At 50.6% G+C, this 20,633-nt stretch overlaps 1 protein-coding gene across 5 annotated transcripts in view; it reads right to left on the reverse strand.

Moving 5' to 3' along the window:
• LOC137331230 (traf2 and NCK-interacting protein kinase-like) overlaps positions 1-20,633 on the reverse strand; it is a 177,805-nt gene that overhangs the window by 86,476 nt on the left and 70,696 nt on the right. For all 5 annotated transcript variants that reach the window (XM_067994871.1, XM_067994870.1, XM_067994867.1 and 2 more), the window contains exons 3-7: positions 20,430-20,486; positions 12,193-12,318; positions 7,477-7,587; positions 3,576-3,666; positions 1,296-1,426 (exon numbers count right to left, since the gene is read on the reverse strand). In XM_067994871.1, the coding sequence (XP_067850972.1) occupies positions 1,296-1,426; positions 3,576-3,666; positions 7,477-7,587; positions 12,193-12,318; positions 20,430-20,486 (516 nt within the window). The remainder of the gene's footprint in view (positions 1-1,295; positions 1,427-3,575; positions 3,667-7,476; positions 7,588-12,192; positions 12,319-20,429; positions 20,487-20,633) is intronic.

The following is a 20,633-nucleotide window of genomic DNA, read 5'->3' on the forward strand; positions in this document are numbered from 1 at the left end:
GCATGGGAGCATAATCAAACAAAAATTGTCATGGCCCAAACAGGGACAAAAGAGTTGAATTCCAGAGGTGAGGTGAGAGTGACTGCCCTTGACATCAAGGCAGCATTTGACCGAGTGTGGCACCAAGGAGCCACAGTAAAACTGGACAATGGGAATCAGGGGGAAAACTCTCCAGTGTCTGCAGTAACATCTTGTACAAAGGAAGATGGTAGTGGTTGTTGGAGGCCAATCATCTTAGTCCCGGGACATTGCTACAGGAGTTCCTCAGGGCAGTGTCCGAGGCCCAACCATCTTCAGCTGCTTCATCAATGACCTTCCCTCCATCATAAGGTCAGAAATGGGGATGTTCGCTGATGATTGCACAGTGTTCAGTTCCATTCGCAACCCCTCAGATAATGACGCAGTCCGAGCCCGCATGCAGCCAGACCTGGACAACATCCAGACTTAGGCTGATAAGTGGCAAGTAACATTCGCACCAGACAAGTGCCAGGCAATGACCATCTCCAACAAGACAGAATCTAATCACGTCCCCTCGATATTCAATGGCATTACCATTGCCGATGCCCCCACCATCAACATCCTGGGGGTTACCATTGACCAGAAATTCAACTGGACCAGCCACATAAATACTGTGGCTAGAAGAGCAGGTCAATGGCTGGGTATTCTACGGCGAGTGACTCACCATCTACAAGGCACAAGTCAGGAGTGTGATGGAATACTCTCCACTTGCCTGGATGAGTGCAGCTCCAACAATACTCAAGAAGCTCGACACCATCCAGGACAAAGTAGCCCGCTTGAGTGGCACCCCATCCCACATTAAACATCCACTCCCTTCACCACTGGCGCACCGTGGCTGCAGTGTGTACCATCCACTGGATGCACTGCAGCAACTCCCAAACCCACGGCCTCTACCACCTAGAAGGACAAGAGCAGCAGGCACATGGGAACAACACCACCTGCACGTTCCCCTCCAAGTCACACACCATCCCGACTTGGAAATATATCGCCGTTCCTTCATCATCGCTGGGTCAAAATCCTGGAACTCCCTTCCTAACAGCAATGTGGGAGAACCTTCACCACATGGACTGCAGCGGTTCAAGAAGGCGGCTCACCACCACCTTCTCAAGGGGTAACCAGGGATGGGCAATAAATGCCGGCCTTTCCAGCGACTCCTGCATCCTGAGAATGAACTTTAAAAATAACAATAGCAGTGGCCCATTGCATCCAGTCGCAACGAGGAGGGAGGAAAGACTTTAAGGAGGGTACATCTTTTAAATAAACGATTCAACACTCACCTTGAAATCATAAGTGGCGTCTGGATTCTCATCGCAAGCTATCACTTCGGGGGCCATCCAGTACGGTGTACCGATGAAAGTGTTTCTCCTTCCCACTGTACGGTCGAGCTGGGCACTGACACCAAAATCAACTGCGGCAAAGTGAAATGTGCAGAGCATTACTGCCGTCCTTGGCTAGGCGGGGTGTGCCAACAACAGACGGGTCAACAGACGAGGTCACTGGAATGGAAAGGTCACTCCGCTCCTCAGGCAAACTTACCCTCCCTCCCAGGGGGTCGCCAACCCTCCAGGATTGTCCTGGAAACTCCAGAAATTGAAGATGAATCTCCAGGACAACCCAGGAGAAAAATCGTAGTGGGCTTTAAAACAATCATTTTCCTTCAACGATTCGGTTTATGACTTATAAAAATGAGGTGGGAGTTGAGAAAGAAAAGGCTGTTTGACCGACAGTCGAGAATCATCCAATCGTGTAACAGGGAGTCTGTTCGCTCTCCGATTGGCTGTGGGAAGGCGGGGAGTTCGCGAGGATGGGAGACCAATGGTGGGAGGACCATGGGGGGGGGGGGTGGGACAGTTGGAGAGAGAGAGGAGGCCATGTGATGAAACCTCCAGGAATACGTCCAACCAGAGTTGGCAACCCTACCCTCCTCCCCCTCATCATCGCAGCGATACGATGGTTACGTGGTTCAGAGATGCCAGCAAAAAGGTTAGGGTCAGCCTGGACAGCACTGCACAGAGACCCAGCGGAAGCTGACTCCTCACTGGCTCCAGCTGATAAATATGGTATTGTGATGTACAGACTGGGAACGTCTCAGTTTCCACTCCTGGTCTGTGCAGTAGGACAGACATTACATCGAAACTATAGCACAGAAACTGGCCATTCGGCCCAACTGGTCTGTGCTGGTGTTTATGCTCCACACGAGCCTCCTCCCTCCCTACTTCATCTACCCCTATCAGGATACCCTTCTACTTATGCGACAATAAGTCTTGGGAATTCCGGGCTAGGAAGGGGACCAAAAGGCTATGGATGCTGGGGGCCAAATCGACAATTTTGAAGACTTGAGATCGATAGATTTTTGTTGGGTAAGGGGATCGAGGGATGTGGAGCAAAGGCGGGAAAATAGGGTTGAGGAACAGATCCGCCATGATCTAAATAGAGTAAGATTGAACTTGGTTTCAACACTCAACGACCAGACTCAGATATGAAGAATAGCGACTGCGGGCACGGCGAGGGGGGACCCGGCGACTGCGGGCACGGCGAGGGGGGACCCGGCGACTGCGGGCACGGCGAGGGGGGACCCGGCGACTGCGGGCACGACGAGGGGGGACCCGGCGACTGCGGGCGCGGCGAGGGGGGACCCGGCGACTGCGGGCACGGCGAGGGGGGACCCGGCGACTGTGGGCGCGGCGACTGCGGGCGCGGCGAGGGGGGACCCGGTGACTGCGGGCGCGGCGACTGCGGGCGCGGCGAGGGGGGACCCGGCGACTGCGGGCGCGGCGAGGGGGGACCCGGCGACTGCGGGCGCGGCGAGGGGGGACCCGGCGACTGCGGGCGCGGCGACTACGGGCGCCGCGAGAGGGGACCCGGCGACTGCGGGCGCGGCGAGGGGGGACCCGGCGACTGCGGGCGCGGCGAGGGGGGACCCGGCGACTGCGGGCGCGGCGAGGGGGGACCCGGCGACTGCGGGCGTGGCGAGGGGGGACCCGGCGACTGCGGGCGTGGCGAGGGGGGACCCGGCGACTGCGGGCGTGGCGAGGGGGGACCCGGCGACTGCGGGCACGGCGACTGCGGGCGCGGCGAGGGGGGACCCGGTGACTGCGGGCGCGGCGAGAGGGGCCCCGGTGACTGCGGGCGCGGCGAGAGGGGACCCGGTGACTGCGGGCGCGGCGACTGCGGGCGCCGCGAGAGGGGACCCGGCGACTGGGGGCGCGGCGACTGCGGGCGCGGCGAGAGGGGACCCGGCGACTGCGGGCGCGGCGAGGGGGGACCCGGCGACTGCGGGCGCGGCGAGGGGGGACCCGGCGACTGCGGGCGCGGCGAGGGGGGACCCGGCGACTGCGGGCGCGGAGAGGGGGGACCCGGCGACTGCGGGCGCGGAGAGGGGGGACCCGGCGACTGCGGGCGCGGCGAGGGGGGACCCGGCGACTGCGGGCGCGGCGACTGCGGGCGCGGCGAGGGGGGACCCGGCGACTGTATCCCAAGAGTTAGCACCTCTGGGAGAGGAGAGGGAAAAGAAAAAACTATCAGAAGGAGTTTGGAATAATCAAACTCGCACTCACCCAACTTCACTTCAGCGTTCTCTGTCAACAAAACATTCTGTCCCTTAATATCTCGATGAATCACCTTGTGTTGATGAAGGTGAGTCAAACCCTAGAATCATAAGATACAACAGTCACCAAGTATTCAGCAGTAAATTGAAGGGCGGGGCAGGGGTCACGGGGTGGGGCGGGGCAGGGGTCACGGGGCGGGGCAGGGGTCACGGGGCGGGGCAGGGGTCACGGGGTGGGGCGGGGCAGGGGTCACGGGGCAGGGCGGGGCAGGGGTCACGGGGCAGGGCGGGGCAGGGGTCACGGGGCAGGGCGGGGCAGGGGTCACGGGGCAGGGCGGGGCAGGGGTCACGGGGCAGGGCGGGGCAGGGGTCACGGGGCAGGGCATTCCGTGATCTTGCACTCGTGTGTAGAAAGTTTAGACAGTCTCTCTATTTATCCAAGGACATTATAGAGACCGTGTTAAATCACTCCAAAAAAAATAATTCCCTAATATCTAGCAATCGATCAATAAAAATCATCGGTAAGAATTTGGGACTGAATTGGGTTTCTGCTACTCTCCCTTAAACAACCCAACAAATGGATGGCATTTCCAAGGCTCGCAGGGCTTTGCAACTAATTGTTTTTAAGCCCAAGGTTCTGAAATAGTTTCTGCTTTCATGGCTTCTCACTCCCCCTCTTCCCAACTCTGCCCCATTTATGATGTAATTTGTCACTCAAAATATTTCCCCCCCTCCCATTTCTTTTTGGGTGAATTTTGTGCTCATCAAGGTGAGGGATGTTAGTGGGGAATGGGACACTTTCCCATTTCAGGCAACTTGTGTCGACACAGAGTGCTCTCGGATAAGGTACAGCACAGTTAGATCCAGAGCAAAGCTCCCTGTGCTCTGCCCAGTCTACCATGTCTCGACCCCCAATCTTACAAAAGTGCCCCCTATTGCACCAAGGCCTGAATGCCAAATACGAGCAGATTTCGGACAGCTTTGTGTTTTGGGGCCTTGAGCATCAGAAATTGGGTCGATACTGCTCTACTCATTTCACATTTGACTCCTTACGGCCATCAGATATCCAGGGGCTTCACTGCGTCGAGTGCAATACTGCAGCAGATGGGAGTTCAACGTGGGGAAGTGTGAGATCGTCCACTTTTGGATCAGAGAAAGACAAATCGGAATATTTTCTTAATGGCGAGAGACTAGAAACTTTGGAGAAGTCAAAGGGATTTGAATGTCCATGTACGCAAATCACTAAAAGCTAGTGCACAGGTACAAAAAGTAATCAAAAAGGCTAATGGAGTCTATAACGAGGGGGCATAGATTTAAGGTGAGAGGGGAGAGATACAAAAGGGTCCAGAGGGGCAATTTTTTCACTCAAAGAGTGGTGAGTGTCTGGAACGAGCTGCCAGAGGCAGTAGTAGAGGCGGGTACAATTTTGTCTTTTAAAAAGCATTTGGACAGTTACATGGGTAAGATGGGTATAGAGGGATATGGGCCAAGTGCAGGCAATTGGGACTAGCTCAGTGGTATAAACTGGGCGACATGGACATGTTGGGCCGAAGGGCCTGTTTCCATGTTGTAACTTCTATGATTCTATAATGTTGACCTCTATCTCAGGGGGGCTGGAATACAAAAAAGTGAGGAAGTGATGCTTCAATTGTACAGAGCCTTGGTCAGACCCCATCCAGAGTTACTGTGCTCAGTTCTGGGCACCGCACCTCAGGAAGGATATATTGGCCTCACCAGAATGCTACCAGGGCTAAAAGGGTCAAATTATGAGGACAGGTTGCATAGACTGGGCTTGTATTCCCTCGAGTATAGAAGGTTGAGGGGGTGATCTAATCCAGGTGCTTAAAATGATAAAGGGATTCTATGGGGTAGATACAGAGAAACTATTTCCTCTGATAGGGGGGGAAATCAAGAACGAGAGAACATAACCTTAAAATTAGAGCCAAGCCATTCAGGAATGAAATCGGGAAGCGCTTTTTAACGCAAACGGTAGTGGAAATTTGGAACTCCCTCCCCCAAAAGAATGCGAATGCTGGGGATCAATTGAAATTTTCAGGACTGATATCGCTAGATTTTTGTTGGGTAAAGATATCAAGGGATATGGAGCAAAGACTGGTAAATGGAGTTGAGGTACAGATCAGCCATGATCCAACTGAATGACAGAACAGGCTCGAGGGGCTGAATGGTCTACTCCTGCTTCTAATGCTCTGATTAGAAAAATAATGGCACTAAAGACTGACAATTCCCCAGGACCTGATACTTCCTTTAAAACCGTGGGGTAGAAACTAGGAAACTGCAGATGCTTTAGAGAAAGCTCTCTCGATTCAGGAATTGTCCCTTTAGATTGGAAAATTGCAAATGTAACTCCATTATTTAAGAAAGGTGAGAGAGATACCAAGAAATTATAGACCTGTTAGTTTAAAATCTGTTGTGGGGAAGTTATTGGAATCTATAATTAAGGGCAGAGTGACATGAGCACTGAGAGAAATTTGAGCTGATTAGAGAGAGCCAACATGGATTTGTAAACGATACGTGTTGTCTAACGAACGTAACTGAATTTTTTGAGGAAGTAACTGAAGTAGAAGACAGGAAAATGTCTATGGATGTAGTTTATATGGACTTCCAGAAGGCATTTGATAAGGTTCCACATAAGAGGCTGTTAGCTAAAATTAAAGCTCGTGGAACTGAAGGCAAATTATTGACAGGTTAGGAGATTGGTTCGGTAGTAGACAGAGAGTAGGGATAATGGGCATGTATTCGAATTGGAAGGAAGTGACTAGTGGCGTCCCACAAGGACCTGTGCTGGGGCCTCAACTATATTTATTAATGACTTAGATAACACAATAGAGAGCCATATATCCAAGTTTGCTGATGTCACAAAGATTGGTGGCGTAGTAAGTAGTGCAGATGGGAGCATAAAATTTCAGAGACACGTTGATAGATTAAGTGAGTGGGCAAAACTGTGGCAGATGGATTTCAACGCAGGTAAGATCATCCATTTTGAACCAAAAAAGGATCGATCCAAGTATTTTTTAAATGGTGAAAAGCTCGGAACAGTGGAGGACCAAAGAGATTTAAGGAACCATGTACACAGATCACTAAAATGTAGCAGTCAGGTACAAAAAATAATCAAAAAGGCTAATGGAATGTTAGCCTTTATAACTAGAGGGCTAGAATGTAAAGGGGAGGAAGTTTTGCTACAGCTATACAAAGCCATGGTTAGACCACATCTGGAATACTGTGTACAGTTCTGGGCACCGCACCTTAGGAAGGATATATTGGCCTTGGAAGGAGTGCAGAGCAGATTCACCAGAATGTTACCAGGACTCCAAGGGTTAGATTATGAGGAGAGATTACACAAACTAGGCTTGTATTCCCTGGAATATAGAAGGTTAAAGGGGTGATTTGATTTGATTGAGGTTTTTAGGATTTTGAAAGGAATTGATAGGGTAGATAGAGAGAAACTTTTTCCGCTGGTGGGAGAGTCTAGGACAAGGGGACATAACCTTAAAATCAGAGCCAGGCCATTCAGGAGAGAAGTTAGGAAACACTTCTTCACACAAAGGGTGGTAGAAGTTTGGAACTCTCTCCCACAGAAAGCAGTAGATGCTCAATTAATAATTTTAAATCTGAGATCAGTAGATTTTTTTACTAGCCAAGGGTATTAAGGGATATGGAGCCAAGGCGGGTGGATGGAGTTAGGATACAGATCGGCCATGATCTCACTGAATGGCGGAACAGGTTCGAAGGGCTGAATGGCCTCCTCCTGCTCCGAATGCTCCTCAGCACAGGATCACCGAGTGTTGATTCTCAGACCTAGGTACAACACCCTACACGTGGAGAACCTTCATCCTATTGGCCTGGGCTGGATTTGAGCACAGATTCTAGAGGTACCAGTGAAACGCATGTACCCGTAAAATCTCCCTGCAGATGTAGGCGATCCATTCTTCCTTCAGCGTGTTCCCTTTCGTGTTTTTGATCAAATCTGTGACTGACCCAGCTCCACAAAACTCCATCACCAGCTGGAAAGCAGATGCAGAACATGGCAGTAACCAGGCAACACAGCAGGTTAAGATACAACAAATAGGTTTTCAGAAGACACTACTCTTCGAGAAAAATCACTGTACCAACGTACACGAAGATCACTCAGTATAATACGATTAGAATCATACAGCACGGAAGGAGGCCATTCGGCCCCTCATGCCTGTGCCGGCTCTTTGAAAGAGCTATCCAATCAGTCCCACACCCCTGCTCTTTCCCCTTAGCCCTGTAAAATTTTTCCTCTTCAAGTATTTATCCAATTCCCTTTTGAAAGTTATTATTGAATCTGCTTCCACCGCCCTTTCAGGAAGTGCATTCTAGATTATAACAATTCGTTGCATAAAAAAATGTTCCCTCATCTTGCCTCTGACTCTTTTGCCGATCACCTGAAATCTGTGTCATAGAACCACAGAAAAGATACAGCACAGAAGGGGGCCATTCGGCCCATCGTGTCCGCGCCGGCTTGAAGAACAACCAGGTGCCCATTCTAATCCCACTTTCCATCACCCAGTCCATAGCCCTGCAGCTTACAGCACTTTAGGTGCAGGTCCAGGTACTTTTTAAGAGTTGAGGGTCCCTGCCTCTATCACCAATTCGGGCAGTGAATTCCATACACCCACCACCCTCTGGGTAAAAAAGTTTTTCCTCATGTCCCCTCTAATCCTTCCGCCAATCAGCTTAAATCTATGTCCTCGAGTTCTTGAACTCTCCGCTAGGGGAAACAGGTACTTCCTGTCTACTCTATCTGGGCCCCTCATAATTTTGTACACCTCAATCAAGTCTCCCCTCAGCCTCCTCTGCTCCAAGGAAAACAACCCCAGCCTATCCAATCTCTCCTCGTAGCTGCAATTTTCAAGTCCTGGCAACATTCTTGTAAATCTTCTCTGCACTCTCTCCAGAGCAATTACGTCCTTCCTGTAATGTGACCAGAACTGCGCACAATACTCCAGCTGTGGCCTTACCAGCGTTTTATACAGTTCCATCATTACATCCCTGCTTTTGTATTCTATACCTCGGCTAATAACGGAGAGCATTCCGTATGCCTTCTTCACAACCTTATCTACCTGTCCTGCCACCTTCAGGGACCTGTGCAAATGCACTCCAAGGTCTCTCACTTCCTCTACCCCTCTCAATATATTCCTGTTTACTGCGTATTCCCTTTTACTGTTTGCCCTCCCTAAGTGCATTACCTCACACTTCTCCAGGTTGAACTCCATTTGCCACTTTTCCACCCACTCCAACAACCCATTGATATCTTCTTGGTGTCTACAGCCATCCTCTTCACCATCAACTACACGGCCAATTTTTGTGTCGTCTGCAAATTTGCCAATCATGCCCCCTACATTCAAGTCCAAATCATTAATATATACCACAAACAGCAAGGGACCCAACACTGAGCCCTGTGTCACACCACTGGAAATGGATTTCCATTCGCAAAGACATCCATCGACTTTTACCCTTTGTTTCCTGTTACTGAGCCAATTTTGGATCCAATTCACCACATTTCCCTGCATCCCATGGGCTTTTACCTTTCTGACCAGTCTGCCATGTGGGACCTTGTCAAATGCCTTACTAAAATCCATGTAGACAACATCCATTGCACTACCCTCATCAATCCTCCTCGTCACTTCCTCAAATAATTCAATCAGATTTGTAAGGCATGACCTTCCCTGAACAAATCCATGCTGACTATCCCTGATTAAACCATGCCTTTCGAAGTGACAGTTTATCCTATCTCTCAGTATTGATTCTAATAGTTTGCCCACCACCGAGGTAAGACTGACCGGTCTATAATTGTTCGGCCTTTCCCTCGTACCCTTTTTAAACAATGGCACTACGTTTGCAGTCTTCCAGTCCTCCGGTACCTCCCCTGTATCGAGTGAGGATTGGAAAATGATCCTCAGAGCATCTGCTATTTCCTCCCTGGCTTCCTTCAATAGCCGAGGAAACAATCCATCCGGCCCAGGTGACTTACCAACTTTCAAGGATTCCAGTCCCTCTAGTACTTCCTCTCTCGTTATGTTTACCTTATCCAATATTTCATACCTCTCCTCTTTAACTACTATGTCCGGATCATCCCTTTCCTTTGTGAATATGGAGACAAAATATTCATTTGAAACCCTACCCACATCCTCTGCTTCTACACACAAGTTACCCTTATCATCCCTGATAGATCCCACCTTTTCCTTAGCTATCCTCTTGTTCTTAATGTACTGATAAAACATCTTTGGGTTCTCTTTAATCTTACTAACTAATATTTTTTCATGCCCTCTCTTTGCTTTCCTTATTTCCTTTTTTACGTCATCCCTGTACTTTCTATACTCCTCTAGGCTTTCTGCAGTATTTAGTTTTCCGTGACAGTCATAAGCTTTCTTTTTCTGCTTTATCTTGCCCCGTGTCCTCCAGTTACCGACCCTCCTACCGCTGGAAGCAGTTTCTCTTTATTTATTCTATCAAAATCCCTCACAATTGGAAGAATTCATTCTCAAGTCTCTGGCGGAGAGATAAAGAGATCCTTTCCAGATATAGTGCAAAAAGGACTTCATACTTCAGTGAAGGGCACAGGTGTAACTGGGATGGTGCCATTCACGTGCAGCATTACCCAGTTGGCAACTGTCCCAAGCTTAATGTGTGGACCATCTGGAAATTTACAGCCTGTTTCTTTTCCCCCTCCAGCAGCTCCCTCAGCGTCTCTGCTTTCATGACTGTGCTCACTGCTCTGAACTGTCCCCCTCCTGCTCCTCCCAAACTTCCAACGCACTCCCGACCACACAGGTCCGGCGAAGTTGGTCCAAGTTACATTTCAGGCTTCCTCCCTCAGTGTTCCATAAGCAGATCGAGTCCCTTGTGGAACTAGAACGTGCAGCTGATTCACCACTGGACAGGAAGTTGAATAATGAACCCCTAGTCCCTGCAGAACACCTGGAGTGGCCACCAAATTCTCCCATCACTTCCTATGGTAGAGTCTAACACCCTTTCACAGCAGTACTGCATCTGTCACTTCAAATCAACTCTTTAAAGGGACACGAAAAGTGTGTTTTGACAAAACCTTTTGTTCCAGAAGAGACGAGACCACACCGAAGAGCATCACCATGAGATACCACTGTGGTTAAAAATGACGCATTGCCAGCTCTCAGTACCCAAACGTCATTTTCCATGACAACTGTGTCCCTTTAATGCAGAGAGCCACATTTCTGAATTTCCACTCTCTCTTGATAATGTAACCCTGCTCTTCTATCATGCATTATCCGGCCTTCTAATGCTTAGACATCACCCACTTGTGCAGTTTCATTCTCTCCCACACATGTGCTTTCCCCCCTCTTTCGACTGACCTCCTCCCCCACAAGGCCTGGTACAATCATCAGGTTTTCTGTTTAATTAATTCTCGAACATAGTCCTTGATCTCGAGCTGTGACGCACAGTTTAATTGCTTCTCACCTCTTGTTGCTTCTCCTCTATCTGGTTTCCCAATGATGGAAATGAAAAGCAAGGCAATTCTGAATGGGCTGAACATCAAAATCAACAAAGTTTCAGTATTATCTCTCTACCTCTCCTTTAAGACGCTCCTTAAAACCTACCTCTTTGACCAAGCTTTTGATCACCTGTCCTAATATCTCCTTATGTGGCTGGGTGTCAAATTTTGTTTGATAATCGCTCCTGTGAAGCACCTTGGGACGTTTTACCACATTAAAGGAACTATATAAATACAAGTTGTTGTTTTGTTGTTATGAAGCCTAAGCAAAATGAGTTTAAAAGGCTTTTATGGACACAAGTTCTCCTGAAGATGAAACTAACAGACACCTAAGTTATCCCAGCATGCAGCCATCACTATAAAATCTTGATTATAAAATAAAAGGATCAGAGACAAGCTCAAAAGAATAGGGACTTTAGAAAGAGAAATTCAGTGACTACCCTTCAAAAGTACTTCAGTGGCTGTAAAACAGATGATCTGGTCATTATCCCATTGCTGTTTGTGGGATCTTGCTGTGCGCAAATCGGCTGCTGCATTTCCTACATTACAACAGTGACTACACTTCAAAAATACTTCATTGGCTGTAAAGCGCTTTGGGACGTCCTGAGGTTGTGAAAGGCGCTATAGAAATGCAAGTTCATTCTTTCTTTCTTTCACAACTCCGTGTACAAAGGTTTCTTCTTGCTCTCTGTCTTAAATCTCTTGCATTTAATCTTGTATCTATGTCCCCTCGTTCCAGACCCCCTCAAATCACTGGAAACGGTCCCTCAACTCTATTCCCGTCCATTCATCATTTTAACCATCCCTTATCGAAGTGCCCTGTAATCTTCTCTGTTGGAATGAAAACAGCAACATTCACGGCCAAGAGTCCCCCACGAGGAGTGGCCGCTTGCGCTGAGCGCTGGAGGGCAACCAGCGACCGTGGACAACACGTACCAAGCAGGGGGTTGGCGCCTTCAGGAGGAAGGGAAGCTTCGAGGCGGCCTTAATTAGCAGTCTCCACTGGATACGTCCCTTCCTGAGCGGCTCCCCTTCGATTGTGCTGCACCAGAGAACTTACAATGGCGTAATATGACCAAGTCTCATTTTGTAATAAAATAAGCATCTGTTTTACCCAAAGCTGATCATCGACTCCCGGAGGGTTCTTCTTGATGAAAGCTCCGTAATAGGTGGCAATGTTCCGATGGTGGGAGTACTTCTTGAGCATGTTAATTTCCTGTTTGATTTCCTCCTCTTCATCCTGTGAAAAGAAATGAACATCTTAGAAAGGATTTGGGTAGTGTCAAGACCCAGGTGGATTTTTGGCGCTCTCGTTATCAGAAAAGGAGAAGGCCTCAAATCGAGCTGGAAAACTCAACGTAAACTCGGAAATGTAGTAAACTATGAAGAGGATAGTAACAGACTTCAGGAGGACAGAGACAGACTGGTGAAATGGGCAGACACATGGCAGATGCAATTTAACACAGAGAAGTGTAAAGTGATGCATTTTGGTAGGAAGAATGAGGAGAGGCAATATAAACTAAATGGTACAATTTTAAAGGGGGTGCAGGAACAGAGAGACCTGGGGGTGTATGTACACAAATCTTTGAAGGTGGCAGGACAAGCTGAGAAGGCTGTTAAAAAAGCATATGGAATCCTGGGCTTTATTAATAGAGGAATAGAGTACAAAAGCAAGGAAGTTATGCTAAATCTTTATTAAACACTGGTTAGGCCTCAGCTGGATAATTGTGTTCAATTCTGGGCACAACACTTTAGGAAGGATGTCAAGGCCTTAGAGGAGATTTACTGGAATGGTACCAGGGATGAGGGACTTCAGTTATGTGGAGAGACTGGGATTGTTCTCCTCAGAGCAGAGAAGGTCAAGAGAAGATTTGATAGGCGTGTTCAAAACAGTCAAGGGTTTTGATAGAGTAAATCAGGAGAAACTGTTTCCAGTAGTAGTAACCAGAGGACACAGATTCGAGGTGATCGGCAAAAGAACCAGAGGCGTCATGAGGAGAATTATTTTACGAAGGTGTTGCAGCATAAAACCCATTTCCTTCCTGCAAACAACCAGACTTCCTGCTCCTTCTCCTGGACTCGACTTCCTGTTGCAGCCTCACCATTTTCCTTCACCCTCCAATTTTTACGGGTGAAAAGAATGTATTTCCACTATAGGAGGACGAGAGTCATGTGATTGCTCGGGAACATCTGGGTAAAGAAAGAAGCTTTTCTAGAACAAAACCGGCTCTGGAAGGAGCTCGATCTCAGAATGACATAAAGTGCTTGTAAACAACGCTGTTTAAAAAACTTTGACAGGCCTCAGCCCAGTCACTAAGTCAGGAGGCACAGTCAAAAAGGACAGAGAGACTAAGTGAGTGGGCAAAACTGTGGCAGATGTGGGGAGGTGTGAGGACGTCCATTTTGAATCTGAGAAAGACAAAATCGGAATATTTTCTTAATGGTGAGAAACTAGGAACTGTGGAGGGGCAAAGGGGATTTGAGAGTCCAAGTCCAGAAATCACTAAAAGCTGGTGGACAGGTACAAAAAGGCTAATGGAATGTTGGCCTTTATCTCGAGGGGGCTGGAATACAAAAGTGAGGAAGTGATACTTCAGCTGTACAAAGCTTCGGTCAGACTCCATCTGGAGATACTGCCTTCAGATCTGGGCACCGCACCTCAGGAAGGATATACTGGCCTTGGAGGGGGTGCAGTGCAGATTCACCAGAATGATACCGGGGCTTAAAGGGTTAAATGATGAGGACAGGTTGTATAAAATTGGGCTGTATTACCTCGAGTTTAGAAGATTAAGGGGTGATCTAATCGAGGTAATTAAAATGATAAAAGGATTCGATAGGTTTGATAGAGAGAAATGGTTTCCTCTGGTGGGAGAGTCCAGAACAAGGGGGCATAACCTTAAAATTAGAGCCAGGTCGTTCAGGGGTGAAATCAGGAAGCACTTTTTCCACACAAAGGGGAGTGGAAATCTGGAACTCTCTCCCCCAAAAAGGCTGTGGATGTTGGGAGTCAATTGGTCGGAGATCGATAGATTTTTGTTGGGTATCAAGGGATATGGAGCAAAGCCGGGTAAATGGGGGTCAGATACAGATCAGCCATGACCTAAATGAATGGTGGAACAGGCTCGATGGACTGAATGGCCTCCTTCTGTTCCTATGTACTGCTTTGCAAATGAGATACACAGACCAGGTTTAGAGGTCTGGAGTTTAGTTGATCTCAGTCCTGAGGATGCTGCAGAAAAAGCAAGCCGTCAATCCTGCTCATCACGACCCAGTGCTCCCTGCTGGAAGGTGCATTTGCAAGGACATTGAGAGAGGACAGGAGAGAGCTCACCATAGACGTATCATCCGTAACATCAAGGCCCCTACCTTGGCCCATCTGCTGCTGAAACCCTCATCCCTGCCTCCAAACCTGACTATTCCAATGCTCTCCTGGCCACCCTCCAATCTTCCATCCTCTGTAAACTTGAGCTCATCCAAAACTCTGCTGCCCGTATCCTAACTCGCACCAAGTCCCGTTCACCCATCACCCCCTGTGCTCGCTGACCTATATTGGCTCCCAGTCCGGCAACACCTTGATTTTAAAATTCTCATCCTCATTTTCAAATCCCTCCAGGGCCTTCCCCGACCCCCCCCCCAACCATATCTCTGTAACCTCCTCTGGCCCTACAATCCTCCAAGATCTCTGTGCTCCTCCAATTCTGGCCTCTTGTCCATCCCGGATTTTAATTGCCCCGCCATTGGCGGCCGTGCCTTCAGCCCTCTAAGCACCAAGCTCTGGGAATCCCTCCCTAAACCTCTCCGTCTCTCTCTCCTCCTTTAAGACGCTCCTGTTTGACTAAGCTTTTGGTCACCTGTCCTATTATCTCCTTATGTGGCTCGGTGTCAAATTTTGTTTGATAATCGCTCCTGTGAAGCGCCTTGGGACATTTCACTAAGTTAAAGGCGCTATATAAATGCAGGTGGTTGTTCTTGTTTGCCAGTGGTCAACCGTCCTGCTCCCACATGAAGTGGGTCAGGACAGAGGAAGTCTGAAGTCTGCAAGCTGCTGTTGTAACCGTCCCTCTCGGTTAGGTCATTAAGAGGAGGATAGGAAATGTGGGAGAAATAAAAGACACAGGGCACGTCCCAGCCCCGGCTTCACCTGTTTCTCTCCCTCCAACCCCTTGATCACAATAAGGCTACAGTCTATTGTTTCACTGCATTGGGTGGTCGTTCTCCAGCAAACACAGCTGGAGGAGACTCACAGACATCTGGTCAATGGGCAGCTGCTGCACCCCCTCCCTGATTGGAGAGGTGGTCGACAATCGGCGCCCGGGCGGACACATGAAGAAGAGGCACTTGGGTGAGGGGTTGGTGGGCAGCTGGTGCATTGGGAAACCCGGGCCTCCACACCAGGCAACCCAAGCACCCCATCGGCAGGCAACCTCCGACCCCCTCCTCACCAGGCAACCCCCCCCAACCTCGCCAAGCAACCCCCCCCCCACCTCGCCAGGCAACCCCCCCCCCCACCTCGCCAGGCAACTGCCCCCCACCACCTCGCCAGGCAACTGCCCCCCCCCCACCTCGCCAGGCAACTGCCCCCCCCCCACCTCGCCAGGCAACTGCCCCCCCCCCCACCTCGCCAGGCAACTGCCCCCCCCCCACCTCACCAGGCAACCCCCCCCACCTCACCAGGCAACTGCCCCCCCCACCTCACCAGGCAACTGCCCCCCCCCCCACCTCACCAGGCAACCCCCCCCACCTCACCAGGCAACTGCACCCCCCCCACCTCACCAGGCAACTGCCCCCCCCCACCTCACCAGGCAACTGCCCCCCCCCCCCACCTCGCCAGGCAACTGCCCCCCCCCAGCTCGCCAGGCAACTGCCCCCCCCCCCACCTCGCCAGGCAACTGCCCCCCCCCCACCTCGCCAGGCAACTGCCCCCCCCCCACCTCGCCAGGCAACTGCCCCCCCCCCACCTCGCCAGGCAACTGCCCCCCCCCCACCTCGCCAGGCAACTGCCCCCCCCACCTCACCAGGCAACTGCCCCCCCCACCTCACCAGGCAACTGCCCCCCCCACCTCGCCAGGCAACTGCCCCCACCCCACCTCGCCAGGCAACTGCCCCCCCCCCACCTCGCCAGGCAACTGCCCCCCCCCCCACCTCACCAGGCAACTGCCCCCCCCCCACCTCGCCAGGCAACTGCCCCTCCCCCCACCTCGCCAGGCAACTGCCCCCCCCCCCCACCTCGCCAGGCAACTGCCCCCCCCCCACCTCACCAGGCAACTGCCCCCCCCCCCACACCTCACCAGGCAACCCCCACCACCTCGCCAGGCAACCCAGCTCCCCCTCACCGGGAAACCGCTGGTCCCCTCATGGCTCCCTTCAGGATCGATTTAAGAAGGAACGTAGGAACAGGAGGAGGCCATTCAGCCCTTCGAGCTTGTTCCGCCATTCAATCAGAACATGGCTGATCTGTACCTTGACCCCCATTCACCCACCTTTGCTCCGTATCCCTTAATACCCTCACCCAACAAAAATCGATCAATCTCAGTTTTGAAAGTTTCAACTGACCCCCAGCCTCAACAGTTTTGGGGGAGGCGGGGGGGCGGGGGTGAGAGTTCCAGATTCCCACCACCCTTTGTGTGAAGAAATGCTTCCTGACATTTCTCACATCATTTTTCTCAACCTCTGGACGCCCCGAAGTGCTTCACACTCAGAATTTTGACTGGTTGAAGTTGGGATCAAAGACTCGATGATTTTTTTTTTCCCGCCCCGTATTCTTTGCGCTGCAGATGTTGCTGGTGTTTCGCTGCTCGAGCGATCCCCTGGACCCTGACCTGGAGTTGAGATGATGTTCCAGGTCTATGTTTTAATGGTTAGCCGGTTTTAATTTTCTCATTAGTGGCCTTCAGTAGATTGATGCTCTTTCTCCAACCGTGTCCAGTCTGCCAGAGTTCAACACAGCCAAGGCTAGTCGCCCAATTACAGCTCACTCGCTTCGGGGAGGTCAGATGATGCAGTGGAAAATTTTCTCCTTAACTCTCAGCAGCTCCAACTGGCTCGTTCTTTGTTTGCAATTTCTTTTATTGTAGTTACTTCTTAAGTCCCTCTTAACCCTTGTTCAGGTTGGTGTTATCCAGCAATATATATCCTCCAGAGTGAACTCAGATCACTACCATCATCAAGGTGGCAGCCGTGGCTCGGTGGGTCGCACTCTCGCCTCTGAGGCAGAAGGTCGTGGGTTTGAGCCCAACTCCAGAGGCTTGAGCCCATAATCCAGGCCGACACTCCCAGTGCCAGTACTGAGGGAGCGCTGCGCTGTCAGAGGCGCCGTCTTTTGGATGAGACGTTAAACCGAGGCCCCGTCTGCCCTCTCAGGTGGACGTAAAAAAATCCGACAGCCATTATTTTGAAGAAGAGCAGGGGGAGTTCTCCCCGGTGTCCTGGGGCGAATATTTACCCCTCAACCAACATCACTAAAACAGATTATCTGGTCATTACCACACTGCTGTTTGTGGGATCTTGCTGTGCCCAAATTGGCTGCCCGCTTCCTACATTACAACAGTGACTGTACTTTACAACCAATTAATTCAATTTTTGTGAAGTGCTGAGGAGGTGAAACGTGCTATATAAATACAAATTTCCTCTTTCTCACTCTCCCTCACTTTTTGTTTGTGGGATCTTGCTGTGCGCAAATTGGCTGCTGCGTTTCCCTACATTATAACAGCGACTACACTTCGAAAGTACTTCATTGGCTGTAAAGCGCCGTGGGATGTCCTGAGGTCGTGAAAGGCGCTATATAAATGCAAGTTCTTTACTTATTCTCCGCAAAGAGCTTCCCAATCAGATGCTGATGTCTCTTCACGAGTTGTCATCACCCCAATAATCTCAAATCAACTTTGGGGCTCCTTCGATCAGGAAGGCGGGCTAAGAATCGAAGGCAGTCGGCCCCTCTCTCAGTTAAAGAGTGAATGAGTGACGACATAATTACAGATATTTCACTGGAGACCAATGTTGCCAGCGCTGTCAGAGCCAGGACCATCATTAAGGCTGCAGGCAGAGCAATGTTGAAATGTCGGGAGATGACAGGCCCGTAATCTACACTCGGTGATGTTGCTGCGTTGGAACAATAATGTTTCCGTCATGTCTCCCTGGATTTCTAAAGATGGCTGCGGGGGGGAGAAGCTATTGGAAGGAGATTGCTTCATCTCCCGGCATCTGACAGGGGCAAAGCGCAGCGGCAACAGATATAAACACACGCTTCACTGGTCCCACATAAAGCACAAAGCCTGTTCCAGCTCACCGACACTTGGACTGTAGGTCAATCGATGAGCAACGGGTGACAGAGCAGACCTTATAGTCGATATCACTGAACTGAGGCGGCAGCAAGTGGTGGAGGGGCGGGGGAGGGCGGGGGTGGCAACGTCCACAGGAGGACAAAACATTCTTCCCATCTTTTCTCCATGGGAAGCCAAAAAACCCTCTGAGATCTCTGTCCCCCAGTGTTATACAGTGACAGACCTGTACCCCCCAGTACTGTACCCCAGTGTTATACAGTGACAGACCTGTACCCACCAGTACTGTCCCCCAGTGTTATACAGTGACAGACCTGTACCCCCCAGTACTGTACCCCAGTGTTATACAGTGACAGACCTGTACCCACCAGTACTGTACCCCAGTGTTATACAGTGACAGACCTGTACCCACCAGTACTGTACCCCAGTGTTATACAGTGACAGACCTGTACCCACCAGTACTGTACCCCAGTGTTATACAGTGACAGACCTGTACCCCCCAGTACTGTACCCCAGTGTTATACAGTGACAGACCTGTACCCACCAGTACTGTACCCCAGTGTTATACAGTGACAGACCTGTACCCCCCAGTACTGTACCCCAGTGTTATACAGTGACAGACCTGTACCCCCCAGTACTGTACCCCAGTGTTATACAGTGACAGACCTGTACCCACCAGTACTGTACCCCAGTGTTATACAGTGACAGACCTGTACCCCCCAGTACTGTACCCCAGTGTTATACAGTGACAGACCTGTACCCCCCAGTACTGTACCCCAGTGTTATACAGTGACAGACCTGTACCCACCAGTACTGTACCCCAGTGTTATACAGTGACAGACCTGTACCCCCCAGTACTGTACCCCAGTGTTATACAGTGACAGACCTGTACCCCAGTACTGTACCCCAGTGTTATACACTGACAGACCTGTACCCACCAGTACTGTACCCCAGTGTTACACAGTGACAGACCTGTACCCACCAGTACTGTACCCCAGTGTTATACAGTGACAGACCTGTACCCCCCAGTACTGTACCCCAGTGTTATACACTGACAGACCTGTACCCACCAGTACTGTACCCCAGTGTTATACACTGACAGACCTGTACCCACCAGTACTGTACCCCAGTGTTATACACTGACAGACCTGTACCCACCAGTACTGTACCCCAGTGTTATACACTGACAGACCTGTACCCCCCAGTACTGTACCCCAGTGTTATACACTGACAGACCTGTACCCACCAGTACTGTACCCCAGTGTTATACACTGACAGACCTGTACCCACCAGTACTGTACCCCAGTGTTATACACTGACAGACCTGTACCCACCAGTACTGTACCCCAGTGTTATACACTGACAGACCTGTACCCACCAGTACTGTACCCCAGTGTTATACAATGACAGACCTGTACCCACCAGTACTGTACATCCAACACCCCCCCTTTCAGAGACACTCTCTGCTGCCAACTCTCCCGGTTCATACTGCCACTTTTCTCCCCCTCCAACCCAGTCCAAAATTGTCCTCTTCTTCCGCCCCTTCATTGAAGTTAGCACTGTCCTCCCCCCACCTCCCCAATTAAATTTACATCCTTCTTCAAATTCCCAGTTCACGCCAGTCCTCTTTCGTGCCCTTCCCCCACCCAACGAGACGCTCACAGCTTCTCCCCTCCCTTCGCACTCCCCTTCATTGCCACCCATTCCCTCCCCCATCCCCCTCTCCTGCTAACGATCTGGACCACATTGAACCAGGCCAAGCCCCTCCCCCCTCAATGCCGTTCTTTGCGCCAACGGAACCTGCCCCTCGCCCTCACCGTAGCGAGAACACCTGTCCTCGTAAGAACGCCCACCTACGGTTCGCAGCGGTGGGAATCCCTTCTATTGGCACTCGGAGCGGGACTGAGGGGGGAGGGAGCTGGGCCAGCCATATCATGTCAGGACATGGAGTAGGAAGAGGGCCAAGAGAGGGTCCTGACCCAGTCCAACTCCTGCGTGCATTACTCTCCAATATCACAAGTCATGTAGATTCCTGCCCGGAGCAACCCAGCCTGACTGAAGAGAGATACATTACCCCAGTGACGTCCATAACCTTGATGGCAGCGAGCTGTCCCGTCTTGACATGTCGGCCCTGAAGAAAAAGCAAATTGCAGCAGCGTTAGAGAAGTGAAACCACACCAAGTACTGGCTGTAGTATAGTTACACACCCAGAGTACAGCCTGAAGGGGGACTGGTCAACCGTGGCTCAGTGGGTAGCACTCTCGCCTCTGAGTCGGAA

The sequence above is a fragment of the Heptranchias perlo genome, chromosome 13, assembly GCF_035084215.1.
Source record: "Heptranchias perlo isolate sHepPer1 chromosome 13, sHepPer1.hap1, whole genome shotgun sequence".
In the NCBI taxonomy this organism is placed as follows: Eukaryota; Metazoa; Chordata; class Chondrichthyes; order Hexanchiformes; family Hexanchidae; genus Heptranchias; species Heptranchias perlo.